The sequence below is a fragment of the Acyrthosiphon pisum genome, chromosome A2 (genome assembly GCF_005508785.2).
Source record: "Acyrthosiphon pisum isolate AL4f chromosome A2, pea_aphid_22Mar2018_4r6ur, whole genome shotgun sequence".
Lineage (NCBI taxonomy): Eukaryota > Metazoa > Arthropoda > Insecta > Hemiptera > Aphididae > Acyrthosiphon > Acyrthosiphon pisum.
The window spans coordinates 49,035,025-49,062,853 of NC_042495.1; the positions used below are offsets into that span (position 1 = coordinate 49,035,025).

At 31.1% G+C, this 27,829-nt stretch overlaps 2 protein-coding genes across 2 annotated transcripts in view; both read left to right on the forward strand.

The window, feature by feature from the left end:
- The first annotated feature begins 1,689 nt into the window (after positions 1-1,689).
- LOC100161005 (pyrroline-5-carboxylate reductase 3-like) lies at positions 1,690-11,552 on the forward strand. The gene is made up of 6 exons (NM_001162631.2): positions 1,690-1,900; positions 2,004-2,074; positions 3,250-3,432; positions 7,946-8,158; positions 9,932-10,097; positions 11,267-11,552. Exons 1-6 carry the CDS (start codon positions 1,831-1,833, stop codon positions 11,377-11,379), a joined length of 816 nt encoding a protein of 271 aa, NP_001156103.1. The 5' UTR covers positions 1,690-1,830; the 3' UTR covers positions 11,380-11,552.
- A 12,514-nt stretch (positions 11,553-24,066) lies between these two features.
- LOC100161711 (peroxidase-like) overlaps positions 24,067-27,829 on the forward strand; it is a 19,021-nt gene continuing 15,258 nt past the window's right edge. Inside the window, exon 1 of the mRNA XM_029490021.1 lies at positions 24,067-24,432. Coding sequence (XP_029345881.1) covers positions 24,422-24,432 — 11 coding nt within the window. The 5' untranslated portion in view covers positions 24,067-24,421. The remainder of the gene's footprint in view (positions 24,433-27,829) is intronic.

Sequence of the window (27,829 nt, forward strand, 5' to 3'; positions counted from 1 at the left end):
TTTAAGCAATTCACGATCAAGGCTCTTCTCGATGATCTTCTGCTGAATATTGTTATGGGACGCCAATTCTTTAGATCGTTATGTGGACCCTTCACCTTATATATTACGACTGTGCACCTAACACGAATTTTTTTTGGCACATAATTATGTGCAATCACGTATGAGCTTATTTCATGAATGGCCCTAGATGCTTATCTCACATCTCACTAATCTCACAGTCCGCAAGAGAACTCCATCGGGTCCAGGCGATGTGTTAATGGAAATACTCTTTATGCCTTATGAATTCCAATAATCCATTCATAGAGTCATGAGTTAATGCGAAAGGTAGGATTGCTTCGCCAGCATTCACCTCATAATTTTTTCGCACGCAGTTATTGGGTAGGCACCTACCTCGAACATGGGGGAATGATATTGTTCTACTTCAGCTTTGTCTGTTATTCATTTTGACTTGTTATTAAATTGTAAAAGGGTCTGAGCTACTTTTCTGCGCGGATCGGCGTATTGCCACTGGGCTAAATCGTAATAATATTTATCATTTATACGTTGCCATTGACGCTTGATCGAGCATTGCGAATTCGTTGTTTATTCCTATCAAAATTTCGAAAATTAATTTTAACGAGTCCCTAAATAATAGCCTGGTCCCTGTACTCCGAGTCCAACAGCCCCCCTCCCCATTTGTAGCTGGTCTTGATTATACCTACCATTTACCAATATCGGCTACCGTGGCGTTGTATAAATGTATAATTATTATTTATACTATACGAGCCCAATGTATATTATTGTAATAGTCTGAAACAGGTATATTATAATAGCACCATAGTGTTAATCGGAATTGGTTTGTCGATACAATTTATTGAATAACGAATAACAGAAGTCAGGCGAACTTCATAATATTATAAATTAGTACATCTAACACTGCAGCAGTCAACGTCGTCGCACATATTTTATATTATATGATTTAAATAAGTGTAAGCTTATATTATGATATTATTTCAATAAATTTATCTATCTGTTAAACTGTTGGTTCGGAAAAAATGTTTAAAGAAAACTCATTATAAACTAATCAATTAATTATAGGTGCCGAATACTTAAGCGTACTCAACATTTTAAAATTTAAAACACTTGAAATAATTTGTAGGTACAATATGCGTACATTGTACCTAGGTACATTGTTTTTGCACTTATAGTCCTCGACCCGCTTTTAGTTTAGGCACTCGATACAGTGTAATCGCAACTTCATACATATTTTACGAAGGACTAAACAACATTATACTATATAATAGGTACACACACGACACACATATACACATTATACACATATTATGCACAATCTGACGCTATTAGTGAAACAATAAAAAAATAAAATTCGTTCGCAACTTGTTATCGTAACAAACGTACCTATACATACGTACATGCTTATATAAGGAGGTGGGTGCCTATATAATATATATATATTAGGTGTATATATATATATATGTACATTGTACAATATACAGTCGATATATATCCGTGTCCGCGCATAATATATTTTATTACTGTATACGGCTTTATAGTAGGTACCTATATATCCAAACGTGCTTATCGAAAACAAACAGAAATTTTAAACGGCTATCTGTATTATAATATATAGGTACACTGATTGCGCTAATCAAAGGTTATAATAAATAATAATTTATTTTTCACACACGCACTAGCTGTATAGGCACTACCGGTGTTTTATTCGTCGTTGTCGTCATGCGTTCAGGCCGCAGTTCACGTTTAGTAGTCGAGTATCGCAGAGTAGACGTCGAATAACCATTTATACTAATTAAGTATACGTATACTGCGAATATGTTGAAAATCGGATTTTTCGGTGCGGGCAAAATGGCTCAGGCGTTGGCCAAAGGTTTCTTGGCGGCCGGTGAGTTTCGGAAATCGGCGGTTTTTTCGATAGTTATTTTTATTTTTCGTACTCATCTCCGCATATTTATACAAACATGTCGTGACATTTTTTACGTACACAGGTCTCGTCAAAGGAGAAAACATTACAGCCAGCTGTGCCCCACAAGACACGCAGTGCGTCGAAGCTTTCGAGGTGAGTCGAACCAGAACCGCGGGAATTTTGCATATATGTAGCCGCAGTACTCGAAATTGGGGGGGGGGGGGTTGCGCAGGGGGACGGAGCTCCTCTACTATTTTAATATTTTATTTTGCGTACCCCACCTATTTTTTTTTACTTGGACGGGGGGACGGACCAAGCTAATGCCCAAAATAATTTTTATTAAAATTTGAAGTGGATTTAAATTGTTTTGTCAAAGATAAACCTAATGAATACCTAGTAACTTTACATTTTTTAATATAAAAATGTTTTTCATCCTATTTATGGTTTTGACTAGTAATGTTTAACCTTTTTGACTCGTGATCCACTGTTTTTGTAACAATATTTTCACGACTCGTGTTACCTTTGTAGGCCATAAAATAAAAAAGACTAAGCTGCTAGTTCTGCGTAATTTCCTGTGCATAAAGTGCCCAAAACATTTCCAAAAAAGTTTTATTAAACATTTGTTTAAGTTTGGAATCACAAGTAAGTTCAATTTATTGATTTTAGTAGACATTTTAACTATCATTATATCTACTGTAAAATATGGTTCTTCAATTCATTCATAATTTATTCGAATTCATAATTTATAATTTTATAATAGACTTATTTTTTTTTAAAACAAAAAAGACTTGTCACGATTCATTTTTATAGATTACGCGACCCAAGATTTGGTAGAGACACCGGTTGAATACCACTGGCTTAGATTTCCTAATACCTTGCTAATTTTTTTATTATTGTTTGTTTGTATTTATGCCTAGTTTAGTAGTTTGCAGATATTATGTATCTACAATAAACTATTGTATTATAAAATATCTGCGAAAAAAAATAAGTTATAAATTATGAATTCGGATAAGTTATGAATGAATTGAACAATATGCATATTGTGCATGCACGGGATATTATACGCAAAGTTAAAGTTTTTCTTCTTTTATGGCTTACAAAGGTGACACGAGTCGTGAAAATATTGTTACAAAAACAGTGGATCGTGAGTCAAAAAGGTTGAATAAGGCTGCGTTGAATAATTTTGCACTTGGAACGCAGTTTATAAATTGTTGGATTGAGCTCCTCAACTTAATAATTCCAAATTTGAGCACTGTATGTAGGTACCTGTAAGTCAAATATTAATACTAATCACGGTACCGGTCGAATTCGACATTGATCGATGACAGGGATTTGGATCTAAAGTGACTTTCGACAACCAGTCGGTGGCCGACAACGCTGACGTCCTACTGCTGGCCGTTAAACCATCCGTGGTCAAGACGGTATTGGACCAGATCCGTCCGAATTTCACGTCTAGCAGACACCTGTTGCTGTCCGTCGCCATGGGTGTCACCGTAAATCAGTTGGAAAACGTGCGTATTATTCATACTTACTATTCACACCGCGATTATAATAATATAAATCCATTATTATGTAACTTGACGCGTGGTACCTATACTGCAGGTATATATGTACTTATTATAACTAATGATCCAACTAAATCGCAATGATAATCGATAGGATCGCGACTATAGGATTTCTACGATTAGTCCGTCCTACGTCAAATTTCTTTTAAATGGCTGAAGTTTTGACTAAACATTACGTGCCAACCGAATGGTGTCGCGGAGTTGACGCGGTAAATTATGAAGATGATCGACGACTATAATATTCAGAGCCGGCCGTTTCGTTCGACGATCATTCCGCCACTGACCATTATTTAATCTCGCACGCACATATTATGTTATGCATGTTAATATACCATTGTATAAGCGTTTTCCGAGATAAACTTGTTTTGCGGATGTCACATTTGAAAGTTGGCGGAGGGGAACGCGTCCAATGTCTCGATATCAATTAAAATATTATTATTCATACTTGTATTTGCACGTGTGCGAGGGTAATTTAATTCAATAAAACTGAGGGTGACTAATTGAACGATAAACGTGAACTATATACGACGCACGCGATGGATAGTGTTTGTTGTTGTTGGTTATTGTAATGTTATGTTTTAGTACCTACCGCAGGTTATAGAATTCTATATACCTATCTGTGTGTTTTCGATAACATTGAGACACGTAATTACATGCCTAAATGGGTTTATAGACGTTCGAAAGTTTAAATTTCCATCGGTAGAAAAATGAAAAACATCATAAATCATAATATATATTTTTATATACATATTCATATACCTATAATAATATTGTTATTACGATGAATATCTACGTATATTAATGTTGCACTAACATTTAAAATGTTTATATTTTTTGTTTTTATAATTTAAATTATCCTCAAAGTGATAAATGGCACGGTGGAAAGCTATTGTTTTCTTAATACTTTATAGTAAAATAGTTTTTAGACATAAAATATATTATTGAAATTTAAAAATTAATTCTTTTTTTCACGTGCAATTATATGTGAGAGAGGGATGGGGACTTAGTTAAAAAGTACTTAGTTCGATTTCTGACGGCGGATCATATAGTTTCCTATAAGTGTTTGTTTTTGTAGTCAATTATTCTATAAACAAAGTTGATTGACGTCAGTCATATGGTTGATTGAGTGTATAAAATCGATAACGTTAATCGAAAGGTTTAGGTTACGGAACCGAGACAAAAGTGGAACACGTTAAAAAATAATTCTAACTATACCTACCTACTTTAAGTCCTCGATAAATTTCTACAAGTCAGTAGGCATTATCAATTAAATTTAAATATCTAGTTATAAACAGGGCTGTGAATTCAACGCACTAATAAACTGTTAAATATTCATGCACTTGTACTCGTTAAAAATTGGCAAATTTGCTTTAAGAAAATAATCATAATATATAAATAAATGTTATTATTACATTTGTCAAGGTTATTATTTGTTATTACCTATAGGTAGTAAGGCTTACCTATTCTATTTTCTATGAAGGTATTATTATTATTCTGTGTATAAAAATACGAATACCGATCATATTAGTACGTACAATATAGTAATATGTACCTACGTGATATTTGTTATCAGTTTTTTATTTGTCGATAAGCACTGATTTCAACAATATTTAAAAAAAATATTTGTTTTCGTAAATAAAATTTAATTTAGGTATAATTTAAAGTTTCAGAAAAAAACAGTCTAATAATTATGATTGACAGATTTTCCACAAACACTTTAAATAATTTAAAAAAAAGATATATGAAGTTTTTATTTACTATTTGCAATCTAGTATATAATTTGCGTATATAATATAAATTTAATTTTTATCGAACTTTATTGTACCTATACGCGTAGTATCGAACAAAACATGCAAATACATTAAATGCACAGCTCGCGGGTTATAAACGATATTGTTAACTATTTGTTTAATATTTAAAATTATTTATTTTTATGAACCTACAACAATTTGGCTTATTGATGTAGCTTACGCATTTTTTTGTAATCCGTATTATAAATATACCTATGATATAATAGTTTTATTAGATACTAAATAATAGTTATTACTTATATTATACCTATAGATAGGCACTAATTATAATGAATTTTAATCATAGATTTGAGTATTTAAATTAATTTATTTTTATTTTAACCACCTATAATAGTATTAATTATTCATCTTATAAATGTTTGAATCTTAGTAATGGTACATAATTGAAAAGAATAAGAAATAATTTTAATTAGTATACTACACTCCCTGCGTAGCACCTACTTAATAAGAAAAAGTAATGTTACTATACATAATTCATTTCTAATACGTTTTACTTAAATAAAAAAAGTATTTGATACATATTATATGTTATTAGGTGCGTATTATACTATTTCACCGCATAATACACCATTTTTAATGCTTGAGAGAATTCGGCGTGTAATAGAAATGATTCGTTTTTAAATTATTTCTGTACCTATATATACCTATAATGACAATACATGCAATAACACTATAACAGTTTGAAAAGAAATCTATTCTTTCACGAGTGTCTCATTGCAGTAAAATGTTTGGCTGCGTTATCACTTAATAGTTATATCAAATATTTACAATATCTGTTATCATAGATTGAATGATACCGCCAAATTTTAAATATATATTTATTTTTATTTTAATTAAACATAAGACATTTCTAGCCATAGGCTATCTATATCTAGGGATATTTGACAAATTACATATTAGTTTTAGCAGATTAACGTGATAATTGAAAAAAAAATATTTTCATAAGTACTAAAGATAGTATTAACAATTGATAATTTTAAGTTCAACAGAAGTAACAATGAGTTTACAATAATATACTAATATTTACATATTTATGTGATGTGTGTTAATTTATTAAGGAGTGGGATCTTGTTAGAGATGGCATGTTAGAGCAGCTAGGAGGGTGTCTAGGACTAATTTTAACTCGTTAAGGAAATTAGTGACGATTTGCAGAGGTTGATCGGATGATGGAGTGTTTGCCCTGGCTTCGGCATCTGAGGGTTTTTCTTTTGGGTTTGAGCTTAGCGCGTCATGTCCACTTCTGTGAGGTGCAGGTGGAACAGCATGTGGTTGAATGTGTTAGTCTGTTTTTGTCATTCTGATTTTGGATTTGATGTGGCTGAATATCTATTTAAAGGTTTGGCATCCTTAATAATTGGTGATGTGGTTTCTCCTACAGCTTGCACAATTTGCTGGTTTCTCCAGTTTTTTTGTGCGATTTTCGGTGTAATGTTTTTATTGGTGTTGCGAACTAGGCTGATGTTAAATAGTGGAAGTGAAATATTATATTATTTAACATTATATTTAATTTATATTATTATGTGTTATATTATTATATATGAAACAAAACAAAACATAAATTTAACTTTTCCTTATACAGACGGGACAATCTTAAATGTTTTTAGAAACAGAAACAAAACAAAAACCAGACTGTGTGATTAATGCTGTAAGTGGTTCACCTTTAGTCACTTACAATTCCCAAAGCATTTTTACATATATTTGTAGAAAGATTATCAAGATCCCCACTCAGTCTGAAAATCATTTCTTGACTGTCTTATTTATTGAGATAAATAATATTTTCTTAACAGTTCTTTGGTTATTTTGTTTTCAAATTATATTTGTGATTCTGTTATATTTTTTTATTATTATTTTTTTACTATAATGTAATCTGAAATAAAATGTTCAATATGTGACAAAAACTTTATACAAAAAAAAAATCTTAACGCACATTTATGGAATATTCATAACATAGAACCAGTGCTCACCGATTTTTTGTGTGATATTTGCAACAAATAGGTACTTTAATAGGTACTTAAATAGGTACTTTAAAACTAAAAATACGTTGGACACACATATCACAAAGTTTCATCAAACCAAAGATAACGAAAGGAAGAAGAAAGAAACTAGAATAATTTTTCCCAATAGTGAATGTAAAGAACCCATGTACTCCTATGCTAAATTGAATATTCACTTATCTCAAATGCATGCATAAATACAATATGTTTTATGTTTGTTCTGTGGTTTTATCATTCAATCTACGATAACAGATATAGTAAATATTTGATATAACTATTAAGTGATAACGTAGCCAAAAATGTTACTTAAATGAGACACTCGTATTCTTTCGGGTTGAGATTATAATGTTGTATAGATTATCAGTCATCACTATAGGTACATATATTACATATACAGTGATTTGATTTGTGTAATTACTAATTTGGGAGGGAGAGTGCTTTAAGAGCTTATATAAGCTTACTAAAAATTGTATAACAATAGGTACCAGCTATCAATATTATTATTAATTAATATTAATATGGATAATCTTTAAACCTCCAAAAACTTGATATCTGCAGTAGTGGGACTAATTTATTTTAAAAAGTAGCAATATTGTTTACAATATTTTCTTTTATTGAATGATATATTAAAGACATTTTTTTTTGCCATTTTAGCTCTTACCGGACGGATCGAGGGTAATGCGAGTAATGCCCAACACTCCTGCGTTGGTTCAGTGCGGTGCTTCCGTGTACGTGCCGGGCAATCGGGCGACGGTCGAAGACGAGAAGCTGACGGCAAAACTTTTGTCGTCCGTGGGCACGGCGGAGCGCGTACAAGAGTACTTGATGGATCCGATCACTGCGCTCAGTGGTTCCGGTCCGGCATACGTGAGTCTTAAGTCTAAACGTGGTGTGATATAGGTGCAGGGTGTATCCGGAACATATACGACAAAAACATTTTCCGCCGTAGTTCAAACCGTCAATCCTCAACTGGTTACATACCTAATATTACATACTCGTAATATATTATGTACATAGTTAGTCAGACATTCAATCATTTTTTCATAACATTATTTCGGACAATTATTAGGTGGAACTATATTATATACCTACCATGTTATATCGAATTGAATCAAACAGTCGTGTAGGTCGTAAAGCTTATATGTTGCCGGCTAAGTGGTTAGATCGGAAGCTTAATAGCTTAAAATATTATATAATAATATGTTATACCTATTTTGTACCCCTTTGTACCGCGGAAAAACGTTCTATATTATGACTTAACAATATTCTATGTGCATGTTTGTCTTAATATTATATTGAATTACTGCGGTCAGCACGTTGGTAAATTTCGTGTGTTCTATAACTTGTTTAAAGTGCCTATAATATTATAATAATGATATTTCTGTAAAACGTTTTAGTTGTCATTCTTATGACATTCCAATTATTTCATATTTGACTTTAAATTTTAAAATAATATTTTAGCATTTCTAGACATTTATAAAACGATTGTGATATTAATGAATTAGTAAAGTATAACTAATTTTTAATACTGACATACAAGCTTACACAGTTACACATAAGATTGAAATTATAATTTTACAATTCAGGTATAAGGAAAAAAGCAAAGGAAAAAATAATTATTTGTGTAGGCTCATTATGATATTGGACTTGACAAAAATAGTATCAATACTACCCATTAAACGTCATTATATTGCAAACAACGAATTTACTATTCAAGTATCAAACATACCTACGTGAAATCGTGTTCATGTTATTGTCAGTTATATTATAATGTCTACATAATATAATAATATACCGTATTTTATCCTATAGGATACACAGTACACATACATGTTTTAGATTAAATTAAACATGTTTAAAACCTTAAGCTACTTTATTTTTTTTAAATAAATCAAATACCTAAAATTATGTTATTGACTATGATAATGGCTATCTTATAATTATACAAATACGATACATTGAAGTTCGTTATTACTTGTTTGTCATTGCTCCGAAGTTTCGAGTATTACAAATTATTATTACAACAATAGTGCATGTTCGATAATATTCAGTTTTGCGATTAAAATCGTTTATCAAAAATATATACATGTTTTTGTTGTAATAAAAGTACCGAACATTTCAGCGCGTGTCGGGTTCCTATATAATTATTATTTTTTACGAATGCAACGCACAATAGCTGTCACTTTATCCATATTATGTGATTTTATTTATGGTAAGTGGTTCGCGAGTCTTGCGCATGGACAATGGAGTGCAACATAATATTATGTAGTCTTATTATGAAGTCGTGTAGGTACCCCAAATTCCAATAACATAAACATATTTGTGATATATTATACTGGGTGATTCATTTCTAATGGGCCACACTAATTTCCTTTGAGAATAATTGTAAATTCGAAAAAATAACACTTCATTTTCACAAAAATCTTACTTCGAATGTAGTGATTTCATAGGAGTTTTAATATAATTGTATATAATTTAAGAATATTGGATTTTTAACTTTGTAATTAGGAATCAGAATATACTTTTCTAAAGAATGTGCCACTGTTAATTATGCTGTTAACCGTGGATACTGAACAAATAGTTTTTTTCCGACAAACGAAATTTGGCGTGATTCAATAATATAATATTATATACTTACAGGTGTACGTGATTATTGAAGCGCTGGCCGACGGTGCCGTTCGCATGGGCATGCCTAGAGACATGGCTTACCGATTGGCGTCGCAGACTGTCCTGGGCGCAGGGACCATGGTTCGAGAGACGAAAGAACATCCGGGAAAACTCAAGGATGACGTTACCTCACCAGCGGGTGAGTTGGATCTTACATATTATACGCAATGCGATTCTGTTAATAGCCAATATAATCGTTATTTCAAGAGAGCGATAAGTTTTCCAGACGATTATTATAATATAATACGCACAATTATTACATTTTACATCGCATACATTTTTTCCACTGACTTTATTGAGTTTAGACGTAAAGGTAGAAACTATAGAGACGAATATTATTGGAGTATCTCATATTACAGTATAAGCTATCGATAATTGTTTACGAGGACAATCTTATCAAAACACCCTGTATATGATCTATATTATTATTAAACGGTATTCTATTATTCCGACATTATATGCGTACGTAGGTACCTATATTATAGATATGTGTACCTATGATATATTTTGGTGGGTGCCTGCTACCACAAAAGCATTATTATATCACCAAATATTTCGCGTCAGACGTTATATAATTTCCAGACACACAATAAATACACCGTTTTGATACGCATTTACTGTCATTTTTAGAAAGTATATAGGAATAGTCGAATAGGATTTATAATAAAGGTATTCTCCTGAAAGTTATATATTGGACAAGGACAATATTGATTTATTGTAGGTACATACGTGTTTTGTATCAAATGTACAACGTGCAAGTTCTGATTTCAACTATGGTCGATTATATTTTATTTTTGCGTTTGATGTAGATTTTAACGTTTTGCAGTATTATTTTAATTTACATGTTATTTTCATTTCAAAAATAAATGAGGATAAATAACTCGTATTGTATTTTACTCGTCTAAAACTAAAATTAAATTTTTATTGAGGAGAAAAGGGTGATTGATTTTTAAGTTTTAAAAATACGAGGTACCTCCAATATTATGACAATAATAATAGTATTTCCCAGGAACAATATATTTTAATAATACAATTTTTTGTTTTAACTTTTAAGGTTCCTTTATAATTTTACATCATTTTATTTCGAATCTTTTGAATTGTGATATATAATTAAATTAAAATATTGAAAAATACTCAATAAGATGTAACCAACTTATTTATCAGAATATTATACGATCAACATGACAAAGAAATTTAAAATCCCCGACGCCCTGGGTGAATTTTAATTATTTGTTATCTTTAATTGTTAGAACCAATATTTACAATGACTTTTATTAAAATGCTTTTATTATAAAAATCGATACACAGGTTCTACGGCGGCTGGTCTCTGTGCTCTGGAACATGGTGGCCTAAGATTTACAATCATTGACGCTTTGGAAAAAGCTACGGAAAAATGTAAGGAAACTTCAAAGGCGCTTTAAACCAATCGCCCGGTGTAAGCATTCGCGTTCACTGTATATCTAGTCTAATTGACAATCATTCTTAAATCAAACTATTTAAATTTATATTGTACATGGTTTTATACTATATTATTATTAACTAATTTTAATAATTTTTTTACGATTGTGTTCAAATTACATATTTTTTGTTCTTATTTAATGTTTATTGTTTTTTCTCGATTAATCAAGTTACCCAAATACCTATATTAGATAGTTCAAGGTTCACCACTACAATACAATCTTAGGGGGTATCATTAATATTATAATCATAGTGAAACGGTTATGAAGGATAGGTAGGTACTACACCGAATTGAAATTTATACAATAATAATAAATTATAATTCAATAATATTTATTCTAAAATTTCAATAACTGATATTGTCTATAATCTATAATATTATCGAAATTATTTTAACTAAAGACATATCATCATGAGTATGTTATTGTTGTATTAATTACTAATATACAATGTTAAGGCTCAAAGGCTGAAGTCGTGACTCACAATTGTTGTACGTGTTATCACAAAGAATCTATCTTAATAATCTATTGTTCACCATTTGCCATAACAAAAGTCAAAAACAGTACCTTTGGAGTAAATGACATGTTGATTAATATAATTTACATATTTTTTTTTAATGTTTAATGAATTTACCTCCTAATGTTATGATAATATTTATAGATAAGAAAGTACCTACCAATTTATTATTTTGAATTCGTACTCACCTAATTGCTTTTATAATTTATAAAAATAATTAACGTAAATTATTATATATAATGCCATGGCCCATGAGCTATGAACATTTTTTGCATACTATCGTATATGCTCTATAAGCATAGCATTTATTTCACTGTAGAAAATGTTGGAAAATGGAAAATACTAAATACAGAAGGTGGGTCAACGGCGTTTTCCCGTATATAAAGTTAACATATAGGAAAACGGGGAACACGATTGCACATCCTACAGCTTATAAAGCTCATTCAAAATTTCCCTATAATATTATGTATTGATTATGTGATTTAACGAGTAAACTGAAAGACCATTTTTTTTATAACTTGAGTTATTTTCTAGCGTTTTATGGGCATTGACGCTGTGGCGATACAAAGAACAAATTTCTTTTCTTCAAATGAGGACTCCCCTTTCTTACAGTTATTTGTTGAGCAGATGAATTGTGGGGCGACATTGAGTTTTATATGTCACATGGATTCATATGTAAAAATGGATGAAGATTCGAATGGCGTGGTTAAATTGAATCAAAACGTACTATTTCTTTTGTTAAAATCAATCTGATTATGAATGAAAAAGACCCAAAACGCACTATTTTCATAGGCAAAATTAGTCTAAATGCACTATTTCCAAAATTATGTCAAAACGTAGTATTTCCCATGTTAAATAGTTTGTTAATTTGACAAATTGACGTAAAACTTACCAATTCCTCAAATTGTACAAAACGTACTATTTCCGAAGTAGGCCATATTGTACTATTTCCCATAGTATGAAGATAGGGAATATAATTGAGGTAAATAGGTACATAACGTTCAACGTACTATTTCCATTGGTAATTAAAAATACAAATCGTGATTTTGCAAAAAAGTGTAAAATGGAAATAGTACGTTTTGAAATGTCGCCACTCACTTATAAATTGTATTGAAGTATTAAGTTACATATTATTATACGTTTTACATTAATCGCATAAATCGAAATACGGACGAGCGTGGTGGACAACAATACTAAATTTATCTAAACTCGTTGAGACGTTTTCCACTATTACGTTACGGAAAAAATTGTACGCGGATTGCGGTCAATATTATCGCGACAAATATGACAATCCTGTCATTCATGATATAATATAACATTAACTTATATTGTGTGTGTGTGTGTGTGTGTGTGTGTGTGTGTGTGGTACAACGTCATTTATTCGGCAGGTATATATAATGGGAAACGTCACGGAAAAATTACTATAATCGAAATTAATTATTATTATAATTGTATATTTTTAAAGCGACGTTTTCACGCGCATATACACACACACCAATCGTATTCGTTTTGACAACATTTATAATATTGTCAGCTTGCCTCCACAATGATAATATTATAGTTTGATGTCGACACATATACGTCGTATCGTAACGACAAAGCGTCATGCGTACATATTACCTACCTATATTATATTATTATTATAATATAAGAAAAATATATAATATTCTGCGTGATGAATATTATATGCGTATAATAACAATATAACCGTCGGTTAGTGCAACAGCGGTGTAGTATAATAATAGTGGATATAATAATATATAATAATATGATGTTATATATCGATCGGTTTTATAACCAGAATTGAGAAATCCTATACATACAGCCGTTTCCGTTATGCAATCGTCTCGGATTTACGCGGACGTGGAAAGAAAAAAACGATCGAAAAAACAAAACGGATTTTACGGACTACTTGGCATATCGAACTGAAATCGGGTGACGCGTTTCACGTGTCGTCCAATGGGAACGATATACGTATTACGAAAGGGCCACACTCGGAACGCGAGACGGTTTCAAAAAAAAAATTGTAACAAAAAGTCTTTCGTGCATTTGTTTACTCAACCTGTTATTTTATTTGCATATGTGTTGTTGACTTATCGTCGGTCAAATCCAACCGCAAAAAATTTCTCTCGGACACAACTCTTCTATAGTTGGTAGGCGTCTACTACTTTACACCCAAATGGTCTTGTACGAGACTAAAAATCACAAAATTCCGACTCAAGACGTTTCCTTGTGATGGTTAGCAGAGGTTCTGTCCAATCAAATCCATCCATTATCATATTAGTCTAGATAAAATTTTGTTAGGTACGTTAAGAGGATACGCACTCGGACAGTAAGGTGCTCTTAGTTTTGATATTGGAGTGAATTACGATCATTTTAAAATATTAATGTTTTCATGCTATCATAACTCACGTCCCCCTAAAAAAATTTAAAACGTAAAGTAAAATAGTAATTACGATTAATTATTGGTTGTTAATACCTTGAGCAAATAAAGTAACCTGGTTTGTTTTAAGGAATATATTTAAGAAGTTATATGCATACAATGTTAACGGAATATCATTATAATATCACAGTATTTGGATAACATTTAAATTGGAAAAAAAATTGTATTGGGCAAAATTGAGTTTGGGCCATAGTTTTGAGTATGAATTAAAAGATTTTATGGACAATAATTAAATTGAAAAATACATTTTTTAAATCATTTACCTATTTCACGAGAATGCATTGATATAAATATGGTATATAATATATTATATATAACTTGTTGCAAGACTACGGTGCCTGTAAATTTTCAAGAATCCCCAAATATCGATAACTTCAAACGATGGAATATTTTTAACGGGCTGCAAGTGTTTTATTAAAAAATGTTGTTACTTCCGAGTAGAGATTGAGATTGAGAGAGAAAGAGAGAAATATAAGCCCCGTGCGTGATCCATATTAGGCATGGAAACTATATAATATATTATGCTGCAGATTTGTGTTTACTTAATACATTATGTTCATAATATTAAAATATAAAAATATAAATTATATATTATAATATAATAATATATATAAAATCCAGTAAAAATGTTTTGAGGTGTAAAAACACATACTGCACTTATAATAATACCTACCTATTATAAACAGGAGAAACGATTTGGTTTGTACTAATAGTCTTCGTGTACAATTTCCAGCGTATATTTTCTTCTGGCACACTATACAGGTATACATGATGTATCATAATAAGCATCATAATATTATAATATATTTTATAATGTCGACATAATTATTTTCCTCCAGAAACGACCGATAATAACGCGGAAAATGTATTGATTCGTATATTTATTATATACTTACTGAGATTTCTATTCACGGATGACATTATCATTAATAATGATAATGACTACAATAATAATACCAATTATTGTGATTGGGTTTTTTCGGATATTTTAGATCGTGACAATATATGACACGTTTAGATGCTATCAAATTTAACCAGAATTGAGATAATGACCTGTAATTATGATCTTATTGAAAAAGTCTAAGGCTCTTTCGGGCTCTTTTGTAAGGCACTTTCAATGCTAGGTTTCGTGAAAAGAATATCATCTGAACTTAAAATGTGTAGTTCTCTAAAAGCCCTATATATTATATTGCTCATTGATCGTTCGTTCCTATTTGGAATATGGTGTAATGATCAGGGACCCTCTACTTTACGCGACTTGAACGTGTTCAGCGTAAATGTTTGAAATATGCGTCTCTTGCTATGAATATTGACTGAGTACCGCACAATAAAATTACACACCTGTTATTAGAAAAATTGAATTTAGATACATCGAGTAACAGAAGAATCAATGTTAACTTAGTTTTCCTATCCATCATATAGCTGGTCATGTTGATGCTCCTGCAGATTATCCTATAATTAGCTAGGATCAATTTTTAAGGTTCCAAGTGCTAACTTACTAATGTGTACGGCTAACTATTTATGCAACAAACCCGTTTTGCGAATGACGCAGTTAGCCAATGGGGTGGTTCCATTTTCCTCCACATTATTTTAGATTGTAATTATGTCTATTTTCCTCCAATATTTTAGCCAGTGTTGTAGTATTACGTTCCGTATTATAAAGATAGAGTAAGGCTAGGATCATAGGCGCAATTTCAACTTTTGACTTGGGGGGGCTGAATATATTAAAGACAAGTAGACCATTGCAATATAGCATTTTAAAATTGTATGTCCTATGTTTTTTTTTAGTGGGGGGGGGGTACGAATAAGTTTGAGGGGGCTTAATACATGGCTCCTACTATATTGTTACAATGAAATTTGAAAAATATTAAAAATCCATAGTCACAGTTTTTTTTATTAGCATTTAAAGTTCAAAAATTGAGAAAATATGTAAAAATCACGAAAATTAGCAAATTATTTCGAGTTAAGAATTCGTAAAAAATTTTCTTTTTAAATCTAAGATTTGAAAATGTATTACAAGATTCCACATAATATTGTCTACCTTTATCAAAAAAAAAAAATGTCTACAAGAAAGTCAAATTACATTTTTATGAGCGTTTGAAATTCAAATTTTTACAACATTGGATATTCACTCGATTTCTCATGTGACGATTTTCTTATTTTATTGTAATTAATAAACGAATGATTGTAGATACTTAAAAATTTCACTAAATGTTTATATTAGCATTTTCTATATACGATAAAATTTTGAAAATAATTTGACTCTTTTTGAGCTGTGTACAGACATGGTCAGTTTTCAATTTTCTTAGTTTTTTTTTCTATAAATATCAATAAAGTTTTATCTGTTGGGCCAAAAAGTGTAAAAATTTAACACAAGGCTCCTGATATATTGTTACAAAAGCAGTTGAAAAATATTAAAAATACATAAGCACAATTTTTTTTATAAGCATTTAAAGATCGAATTTTGACAAAATTTATCAAATTTTAATTTGAATAATTATTTTGTAGTTAAAAATGTATAAAATGTTCAACTTTTGTATCTAAGAAATGAAAATTTATAACAAGATTCCTCGTAAGTAATTAATTCTGTTACCAAAAAATCTAAAAAATACATTTACACAGTTTATTTTTATAGTCATTTTAAGTTTAAATTTGGACGAAATTACATATTAAAAAACCTGGAATAACTATTTTAGTTATTTTGTTGTGATTGTATAATATATTTCGTGGGTATACTTGAAACTTCTTAAGTATACTATTATATATCTATGATAGTATCACGATTTGTTGTTGATGTATAACGCGTTATAAGTACCTAATTGATATTGTGATATGATTAATTTGGAATTTATTAAAGGTACCTATTACAGGTCAATTTTTTTTTAATACCATATATAATATTTTGTCTTATACCTAGACTGACATACCGTCTCCGCTCAGAATCGTTTTTCTTATACAGTGATATTATATCATTGAATTCAAATTTAATACCATCCATTATACAGTGACCCACTTGTAACCTACTGTACAGCAGAGCGACATCCACTTACCCACCTTTTTTTTTATAAACTCGACCTAGTCGATCATCGACAGGGGGTCCATCTGCAGTCAATGGGGGTGCCTTAGTTTTCGTGTCAGAGGGTATCACAACAACAACGACGACGATGACAAAATAATAATACCCATTTCCCTCACCTGCACCGGCCTTTTGCCTGCGTGCTAATCGGCGGACAGGGTGTGTGTGTGTGTGTATACTGTATAGTATAATATGCACATATTATGTATATCGCACTACGACGACGGGTTGGGAAAAAGCCGGTTGCCAACGGAATAACAATATTATTATGTTTCGAGAACGATCGCAGGACCCCAAAATCCGATGGGTCCTATATATATACTAGCCCGCGCCATTCCCTTGCACACATCCAATAAACATAATATTGTATGTATAGCTTTCTTTTTTATTTTGTTTTCCTGTAATGTCATAATAAAAACGAGGGGCCGTGTGGCCGTCCGTTAGTTACCAGTAAATAATTATACGATTATTGCGGTATTACGGTTATATTTTTTGTCCACAGTTACGATTGTTTGTACCAATATACCTATATAGCTACATATAGATATTTACAAAGGTTATAATATATTAATTCTAGCCAATATTAAACAAATAAGTACCAAGACACAAAGATTACCAAATTTTATTTAAATTTAACATAATATAATATGGAATTATATAGCTTATTGGGCTGTATTTTAAATACGCGTTTATAAACCGGTAATTTATAAGCACGCTCAAGTTTATTCTTCACTTGCTTAATTTATCGGCATAATTTTTATTTTTAAATTTGATTTTAATGTTAATAATTAATGAACTATAATATATATATTATTCCCTAGACGAAAGAATTAAAAATATTGTTGCTATGGACAACTATACCATTTGGAATAAATATTTTTTTTATATTGCCCGAATCGTTACTACGAACTTCTCTGTACCTACGCGTATATTCATCGCAATATTACTAACTGTTATAACACACTTTTTTTGTTATTATATTAATTAAGTATCTTCAGGAATATGTCAAATACCACGGGAGCCAACATCGAGACGTCTGAAGTCGAGGTAATTGCCCCATCCGCTGAATTAGTCGAAAACACTTTGGGCATGGCGCGGGCGTCGGAAACATGCGATCAGTTTGCCGGCCTGCCGTTACAAACCGTGGCTTCGGGTGATGCTGGAATGGAATTGCCGTCTGCGGGTGATTCAGCTAACGTTGAAGACATTACGTCCGATTCTTCACCGTCAGCATTTTCACCGCCAGACTGTTCACCGTCGGCATTTTCGACGCCAGACTGTTCAGCGTCGACATCTCCCCCGTCCGTCGCGTTCCCGCTGCAGCAGATTTGGCTGCCCGTCACGTCGCCGCGGCAGTTAGGCCGTTTCGGATCGCGGATCCTTTGAGACGCACGTGTTCGTTGCCCAACCTATATTTACGGTTTTGTGCGGACGACACAAGGCAAGTCTCGCCTTCGCAGCAATCTGCAAGCTGTGGTGGTTTCGTGCAGGATCCGCCGAGACGCACGAGTTCAATGCCGAACATTTATGTTCGGTTTTATTCGTCGCAAGATTCTATTATCGAGTCGTCCCAGTTGACTGCTGACGAGCAAACAGCGGTACAGAGTTTGCAACAGGACGTACTCGAAGACCGGCGATCTATTGATACCGAACCGGAACATGAGCGGCTGAACGGCCTAAACCAAAAAAGACGATATGGAAGAGGACGAAACGTTTCCTCAGACGTGTGTTTTGTTGCGCCTAATATCGTTATCTGCAATCTAGGTCGAGTGTTAGTCATGTGTCATCAGGTCATAATATATCATATATAATAATACATCATAATACCTATATTTCATATCATAATTCTTCATAAAAATCATTTAAAATAAAACATGTAAAGAATTTAAATATCTAAACCCTAATCTTTCCTATAAAAATACCAATTATAAAAGAGCTTGTTTTATTATATTATCATCATATTCCTTGTATTATTTGTACCACGATATTGAATTATTCAAAATGTATTAAACATAAAATATAATTATCGTTATTATGTATTGTAACTTGGACATTGTGTCCGTATAAATGAAATAAATAAATATATGTTATACAATATAATTAAAATTAATAGGTATCCCACTGTGCAATATTATAATATAATTGATTTTGGCTCTTTGCACTCCTTACTCATTCTACGTCGTTTAATTTATGCCTTGTTTAAGTTTTTTAAATTGTAAATATTGTTGTTATTCCCACTGCGAGAACATTATTTAATTATGATTTACACAAATAAACGTTTTTGTAACTTTGTTACCTATTTAATTAGTTTTTATTTGTTATTATTAACGAACGCGTCAACACGCTTGTGGAAAATTCATTTATGCGACTTGTGAAAATCGTGACTATATTTTACTGCAAGTATACTTTCGTTTTTTATTTTTTCTAATCAGTGTAAAGATCTCTTTTTATCGAATAATCGACAACCAACAGCTTATTATTATTCATTCGCTTACATGCCAATACCGGCTGAAATCGTTCAGTGAAGTAAGAGCGCTTACTCTTGTTCTAGGTCAGGGTCAGCAATTAGTATCTAAGGGGCCCGGATGATTTTAGGAGGGGGTCCAGAAAACCTTTTTTGTTTAACAAATTATTCAGCAGTCGGGTATATACAAAGAAAAAATGGAAAAAAAATCCGCTTTAAAGTAAAATCGGGGCCGGAGAGGAGCAGTGGTCACGCAGTTGACTTCGACTTACACAGTCATCGGTTTGATTCATAGCAATGTGCAAAACAATTTATGTAGATCTACGTGATCACAATTTTCCCGTGCTGTCCTCCGATTGCGTTATCGGGTTTCCAACTAGGTCCCACTCCACTGGGAGTGAAGCATATGCGCAATTTCAACTTTTGACTTGAGGAGGCTAAATATATTAAAGGCAAGCAGACCACTGCAATATAGCATTTTAAAATCGTATGTCCTATGTTTTTGGGGGAGCTTAGCCCCCCCCCCCCCCGAGCCCCCTCAATTTGCGCCTATGGCTAGAATCCAGGGCTTGAAACGTTATATTCAACAAAACACAACAAATTATATATCATTAAACAAAACATAATGCAAAACGTAATTTATAAAATATCATTAAACGAAAAATAGGGCTATTACCTACCCGAATTAGTTATTATTTTTAAATTTTATAGGTATTAACACTATTAGAAAAAACGATAAACGCAAAATTTGGATAACATTCTGTATAACGATAAACGCAAAAGTTGAATAACGTTTTAATTCTAAATGACAATAAACGCAAAAAATACGTAACGTTTTAATAACATAAAGCAGAATTTGTTTTAAAATGCAATTATATTTTGTTAATAGGCGAGTTCATTGCAAAATTGGACCCGAACTTTTACGCTCTAAAATACAATATCTAACAGGTGTGCAAATTTATGAAAATTCCTTATGGACACTAGCTGCATGCTTGCATGTAGTGGTTTTAGGCGTAATTAATGTACTTTTACTTGATCCAGCCCTGTTTATCATATTATATTATTATTCGATGGGCGTGGTTGTGAAGTATACATTACTTTATATATTTAAAGTCAACAAATACGTAATAAACCACAATTAGATCAAATCTTTTTCGTAAAATCGACACTGTATACTGTAGGTACATACGTATATAATAATAATAATAATAATATGTATTTCATTGCATTTAACAAATATACGTAAATATAAATATAACAATATGAATTTGAAATGATAACGTATCCAAAACGCAAAGCTTGTGGAGAAGACACAAAGTTCTATAATTAAATATATTATGCCATTTTTTAATTAAACTTGTTAAAAATAATATAAGAATACACAATGTATGAATAAAATATTAAAACATAAAAATTTCCATATACATATAATATAATATAATATATTTATACAACTTTCCACGCTCGACCAATCAACTAGACCACCTGATTGCGGCCAGTTACATAGCAGCGATGGTATCGAACCTGGTCGTATAATATTATTATACATTTTCCTATATTATAATAGATAATAATATGATATGACGTTAGGTTGCCAAACGTCTAACGAAAACAATGCGAATTTTTAATTTTTTTTGTAGTTTAAAATGGCGAAAACCACATCTGACAATATAAGAAAAGAAATATCAAATGGTTTCAAGGCAAAAGGGCCAATACTCTAGCGATACTAAACGACACTTGGGGTCTAAGCGATATAGTATATAATATATTGCACGTATGTGTTGAGGGAGTTCCATATTATGGTTAAACGACAAATATTTTATGATATGGTATAACATTTATGGTATAACATATTAATATACGACATTTTTAGTTAGGTGCAGATTATGGAAATGAGCTGGTCTAAACGAAAATTTTATGATGTGGTGAACTTAATATTATTCCCTGTATCGGTATTGTGACGGCGGTCAGATCCACCGATCAGTGTAGTTTTACTTGCAGATTTTCTCAAAGTTCGATATCCTGCAGAGTCCAGACACCCTCTGCAGATATTTTGTAATTGGGGCCCGTTTTCATTCGTCATTCGTTCATAAAATCTTGAATTTTCTAGAATTTGTGATTAAAAAAAAATGTATAGTACAATGTTATTCCGTTTTATTACATATTTACATTATGTAATGTAGGTACAACATTTTACATTTGCATGCAAAAACCGCATCGTTTATCATAGGAGAAGTACCTATCCCACACAGCATTTTAATATTTCCAACTATGATATGAATATTTTCAAGAAAACAATATAGTTATTCAAATATTTGAAAAAATTGCGTAAAAAATAAGGAAATATTTCATTTATATTTTTTTGCCAAGAAGTTCACATTTGAAAAATATTTTGTAAAAATTATTAACATTAATTTAAACATTTTAATCATATTTTTTCAAAAAACATTTTCATTGAAACATTATAAAAATATTAAGTCAACATTTTTGTACAATCATATAGTTCAATATTTTGTTATCATAAGAATAACATATTTATACTATGTTATTAGTCAAATATTCATTATTCAAGCACTCCAAAATATTCACAAAATATTATCATTTCCCAAATGCTGTGTGGGATATGTACCAAAACCTTTTGGAATCAATAAGTCGATACTATATAGGTATTTGCAGAACAATATTAATGGTTTTAAATGTCGATTTAGATTTAGTAGGTAATAAACGAATTAAATAATTCAATAAAGCGTCTGTCATTAAATCTTTTTATATCATATAATTGTAATATATTTTTTTTTAAACTCAGATATTAGAGTGATCAATATGCATTCATTTTACAATAATGATGATGTGAGTGTGTGTTTTTTTGTCTATGTGTACCCACACGTTTTATCGTAGAAAAAATGCTTCAATCATCAACTTTGAAATTGGTTCCTTGCAGATTGATTGGATCTAGTTGGTATTTTTGAGGGGTAAAAATTGAAAATTTCCAGTACCTAAGTTAAAAAAATTATGAAAAAACTGGAATTTTCACCTAAAATCAGTTTTTTTATAATAAAATTTTTATATTTTGTTATTGCAATTCAAAAACGATAAATAATAGAAATTTTCACCAAACGTTTTTTTTTTAACATTCTATATATAATATATAACATAATTTTATTATGGTATAATTTTCAAAGAATGTTGTGCTTTTTTTGAGCTATTTATGGTTTTTTTATTACTTATGATTTATCAAAACTCATATTATAGACATTTGAATAGTTAAAATTTGGATAAAATTAGATATTTAAATTTTAAACAATGAATAACAATTTTATTAATTTTTATGGTAATCAAAAAATATTATTCATGGGGGTTGTACGTACATTATTATATTTTACTATAGGTTTGCATTACTGCGCAATGACATTTTAAAAGTATTTAGTTTGATTTTAAGCCTATTTATACCGTTTAATCCTTTAAGGTATAACGCCTACCATATTATTAATCGTAAAATAAATAATTTATGTTTAATAACTATAGGTACCTATAATAATATAGCAATATAAATATATCACACTGAAATATATTTAGTAAAATAGGCTGATGAACAGTCTTCGTTTTTGTTTTAAATTCAAATTTAACATAATAATATATATTACAGTGACTTGCTCGATGATGAGGGACACTCATCGGTCATCAGTGATCACTCATCACCTACTGTAGAACAGAGCAATTACCTACTTTTTCCATTTTTGTTGTTATAAATCAATATTAAAATATTGTATATATTAGTATATTAAACAACTGAGCAAAAATAAAATTAATTAATACTTATATGTTTATATTCACAGTAATTTATGAACGTTACACGGTAGGAGCGGGCCCAAAAATACTGTAGGCTACTTACCTAAAATTTAGGCGTATGCACACTCCCAAATTCTCTTTATATTATTATAATAATATGTAACGCTTATAATAATATTATACCTATACCACATACATTGTTATAATACGATATATATATTTGGTATTACGTCATGAGCACCTAATTATAAGATTATTTTTCTCTTTTCCCTGTCCCTTTCTCGCAGTAACAAATGAAATGTTTAGATCCACGCCGGATTTTCCCACTCTTCCATCCATCCCCACCCTATTTCCGTCGGGGTGTCCTCATCAAAATCTGGCGCGAGAACTACGGGAGGCACTTTGCTGTACAGCCGCCAGTGTAGGGTCACCGCCGAACCGAATATCACGAACGTCTCGCCTCCATCAAACCGTAACGATCCATCGACCGATCGATAGTCTTTTGTCAACTGTACGTCTGTAGTACGCATATACATAATATACAATTATTATTACCGTATTATAATATAAGCGATTTCAGACAATCGCCGTTTCCAGTTTTATATATCCTTTGCCGCACCAGTGGACCTGATTTTATTATACACACATCAAACAACCGGAATCGTCAGAGGACAACAATCTCAAAGGCGATTACGTTCCGAGTGGACAGCCGCCATCATGGGGCTGCGGTAAGTTTACCAATATATTAAATTGTTATTTTAGTTATAATATTAATAATTGATCTGCATGGTCAGCTGACCAGGGTTCGAGATTATTATATATATACCTAACACTAGAAAATAATGAAATTTATACTGACCACTGAGTATAACAATTATAATATGATAGGTATTAATTGATGCTCTTGAAAATTATAAAGTTTTTAAGTTAGGAACAATAATATTTTACTGTTGAGTTGAAATCTTGAAAGCATTTGAAATATTATTTTAAGTCAAATAAAAATACGTCAAAAAAATATGGAATGTTGAACGCTTGCTGAACCTAGAAAGCTCAAAGGGACATAATTTAGGTTTACGATACAGTGTTTTTCACATGTAAACTAACTCAGTTGACCATAAGCGTAAACCATAAGCCGTTAGTTTCTGCATTTTAAGTTACCTATGGTAACATATACATATGGTAGTTTTATCTGCAGTTGTTGAATACCATTGTGTCAACTTGCAATTTTTAAATAACAAATTTGACGGAACAATAAAATTTTTAATGTATGGATGGGCAATTAAATAATATAGGTTTATCCTAACCACTGCGTTAAAAAAATATAAGCAAGTTAGGAATTTCCTGATCACAAAAAAAAAAAATGATCAAATAGGTACAATTATTGCATAAAATATAACGCATCTGAAACAATTTCTTCGGAAATATTGTGAATTTGAACTTTTTGTTGTTTTTTAGGAATTATTCGGATGTAGCTAGGGAATTCGAAATATTAAATACCTACCTACATTTAAACCGACAGTGATTTCATCAGACCATCACTTTTGTTTCACGTATTTTCTAACCAAAATTACATGTAATAAACACTGACCTAAGTCTTAATCGGTCGCTGATGCCACACAACAGAACACTCGTATTATTCTGCACAATGTCACACCGTGTCTCATTTCTGTAGTTGTACACATAGAATGAATGTGTTTGATTTTTACCTTTAAATTGTTTTTTTCTCCTCAGTTGAAAGTGTCACCATTGGGTGGCTTCTTTCTTCAAATTAATCATGTTTTTTTTTTTACTCTTAGCATATTATATGATTATTGTGTCAGCTAATACAGATTGTATATTACTTCTTCAAAATAAAAATTGTTTTATCTAAGATTCTTCCAAAATCTGAGCCCTACTAAGTAATTTATCAATGGGTTGTTGGAGAAATACACCTATATCTAATTTATACATATATTTTAAAGTTTAAACTATAATGGTAAGAATAGGTTAGGCTACCTCTAATATTAAAAACTACACAATTTTTTAACAATGTAGATACCTATTTAAATCTCTTACCAGTTACCAATGCATATTGTTATGAGCTCCCAACATCATCAAAAAGCTCAAGCTTCAATAACACGTTTGTTTAATGCACCATGAAGGCATGCACTATGCAGAATTAACAAAATTTACCTTTATACATATACTATAACATAATTTATGTAATTGTGAAAACTGACAAACGACTTTGTTGAATTAAATGGCCATTTTATTACATTCAAAACGTAATATATATGGTTGATCTGTGATCCATTGCAACAAGATTTTAGTTTTCAAATTAACAAACCTCCCATCGGAGCGATGTTTTTTTTACCAACTCTATGGTTTATCATTCTATCACAGATTATGTAAAAGTTTAATATAATCTGTGATTCTATATTCAGACGTTTTAAAGGATCGCCTAGGTATGGCAATATTATGTTTTATCATAAACGATGTAATTAAAAGAATGACATCGCACTTTTCGTTCAATCTCTCAGACCTCATAGAAAATTTACGTTTAGCAGAACCAACCCTGTTTATTATTACTTTTAATATTAAAGTGGATTCACCTATACTCAAACTTTAAGTTGAGAACATTACCTTTGTCCCTACGTTGGCTATTTTATGATAATTCTATTTTCATGTAAGTTATGGGCGTGTAAATTATTACAGTTTAAAATTCAGTATAAATCGTATACAAATTAAAACATCGTAAAAAAGTCAATATAGGGACACAGGTAATGTTCTTAGCTTAAAGTTTGATAGTAGGCTAATTCATTCTAATGTTAAAAGTAACAACACTGTAGGGTTTGCTCTGCAGAACATACATTTTTTATGTTCATCGTGGGTCAGGGAGAGAAAACAAATGCTGACGTCCTTTTAAGCATTCAGTAAGTAGTTATTGGTACAATCTAGTAACCTTTTGTTTTCATTTTATTTTTGTAAATCTCTTGATGGGTACGAATATTATGCGATCTGTCCACGTGTGGCCATACATCAATATACCTTATATATATTATATATGCAATACATACTATATTACAGAGACAATACCTATATAATATTATTGTTATTATGAGAGTGCACAATAGCGAGGTGTTGTTGGAGTATGCAACAGGTACGATGCGTATAATTTGCATTCGTATAATTGTTTTCATAAAATAATAATTGGAAATCGACTATTCATCCAGCGCACGTTAGTCGAAACGACGATATTATAATTGTTGCGGATCCGTCTGCGTTGCACGAGTGCGCGAGCGTCTAGCTGTAATAATGAACACACGAATAATATAATAATATTATCGTTTATCACATTATTATAATTTATTACATTATACGAGAAGAAATGCAGTGCGAATTTAGAAAACTTTGTTAATATATAATATCCAATGTACGATCGCATCGGCATCACTATATGTATATAGTTGCCGGCGGAGAGTGAAATTTGAAACGTTCCTATATAATAATAATATAATAATAATATATTATGAACACAAATACCCGAATAAGTGAACGCTGCGAATTTCCATCGGTTCGTTTTCCACGTGCCAGGAGAAAAACGTTTTTTTTTTTTTTCACGGCTGAATGACTGGAAAAAAATGAATCTTTCGCGGGCGCACACACACAAACACACCCACACACACACATACACACAAACACTTGGTTACGCTTGTGACGCGTGTTACCAGTGTACCATTATTATTTATAGTATAAATATAAAATAGTACGACAAAAGAAAATCAATGTACCTATATAACACACGCGCGAATTTGTTGCGAATTGATACATAATAATATTTGAATGATACCTAATTAAGTTTGTGTGTGTGTTTGTTCATATAATATTCTATTTTTTGAACGTTAGTAAAATTGTTATGTAACCGTCGGTGGTCTCAATATGATGTGGTCGTTCGAATATTGGGCACCCCCGGACCCTTCACCAAAAACGACAAGGGCCCTAATTATTAATTAATTGTAAATTAAATTAATGAAATTATTGACGAGTTCTAAAATGTTGTTCCTTTTAAACGTCGATTATCATTATAAGATTGTATATCTATATAATATTGTTATGTAATATTTATATTAGAATGAATAATAAAAT

Coding starts and splice junctions, on each gene's coding strand:
- LOC100161005 (NM_001162631.2), top strand. CDS start 1,831: ATGTTGAAAATCGGATTTTTCGGTGCGGGCAAAATGGCTCAGGCGTTG. Junction 1,901..2,003: donor CAAAGGTTTCTTGGCGGCCG/GTGAGTTTCGGA, acceptor TTACGTACACAG/GTCTCGTCAAAGGAGAAAAC. Junction 10,098..11,266: donor TGACGTTACCTCACCAGCGG/GTGAGTTGGATC, acceptor ATCGATACACAG/GTTCTACGGCGGCTGGTCTC.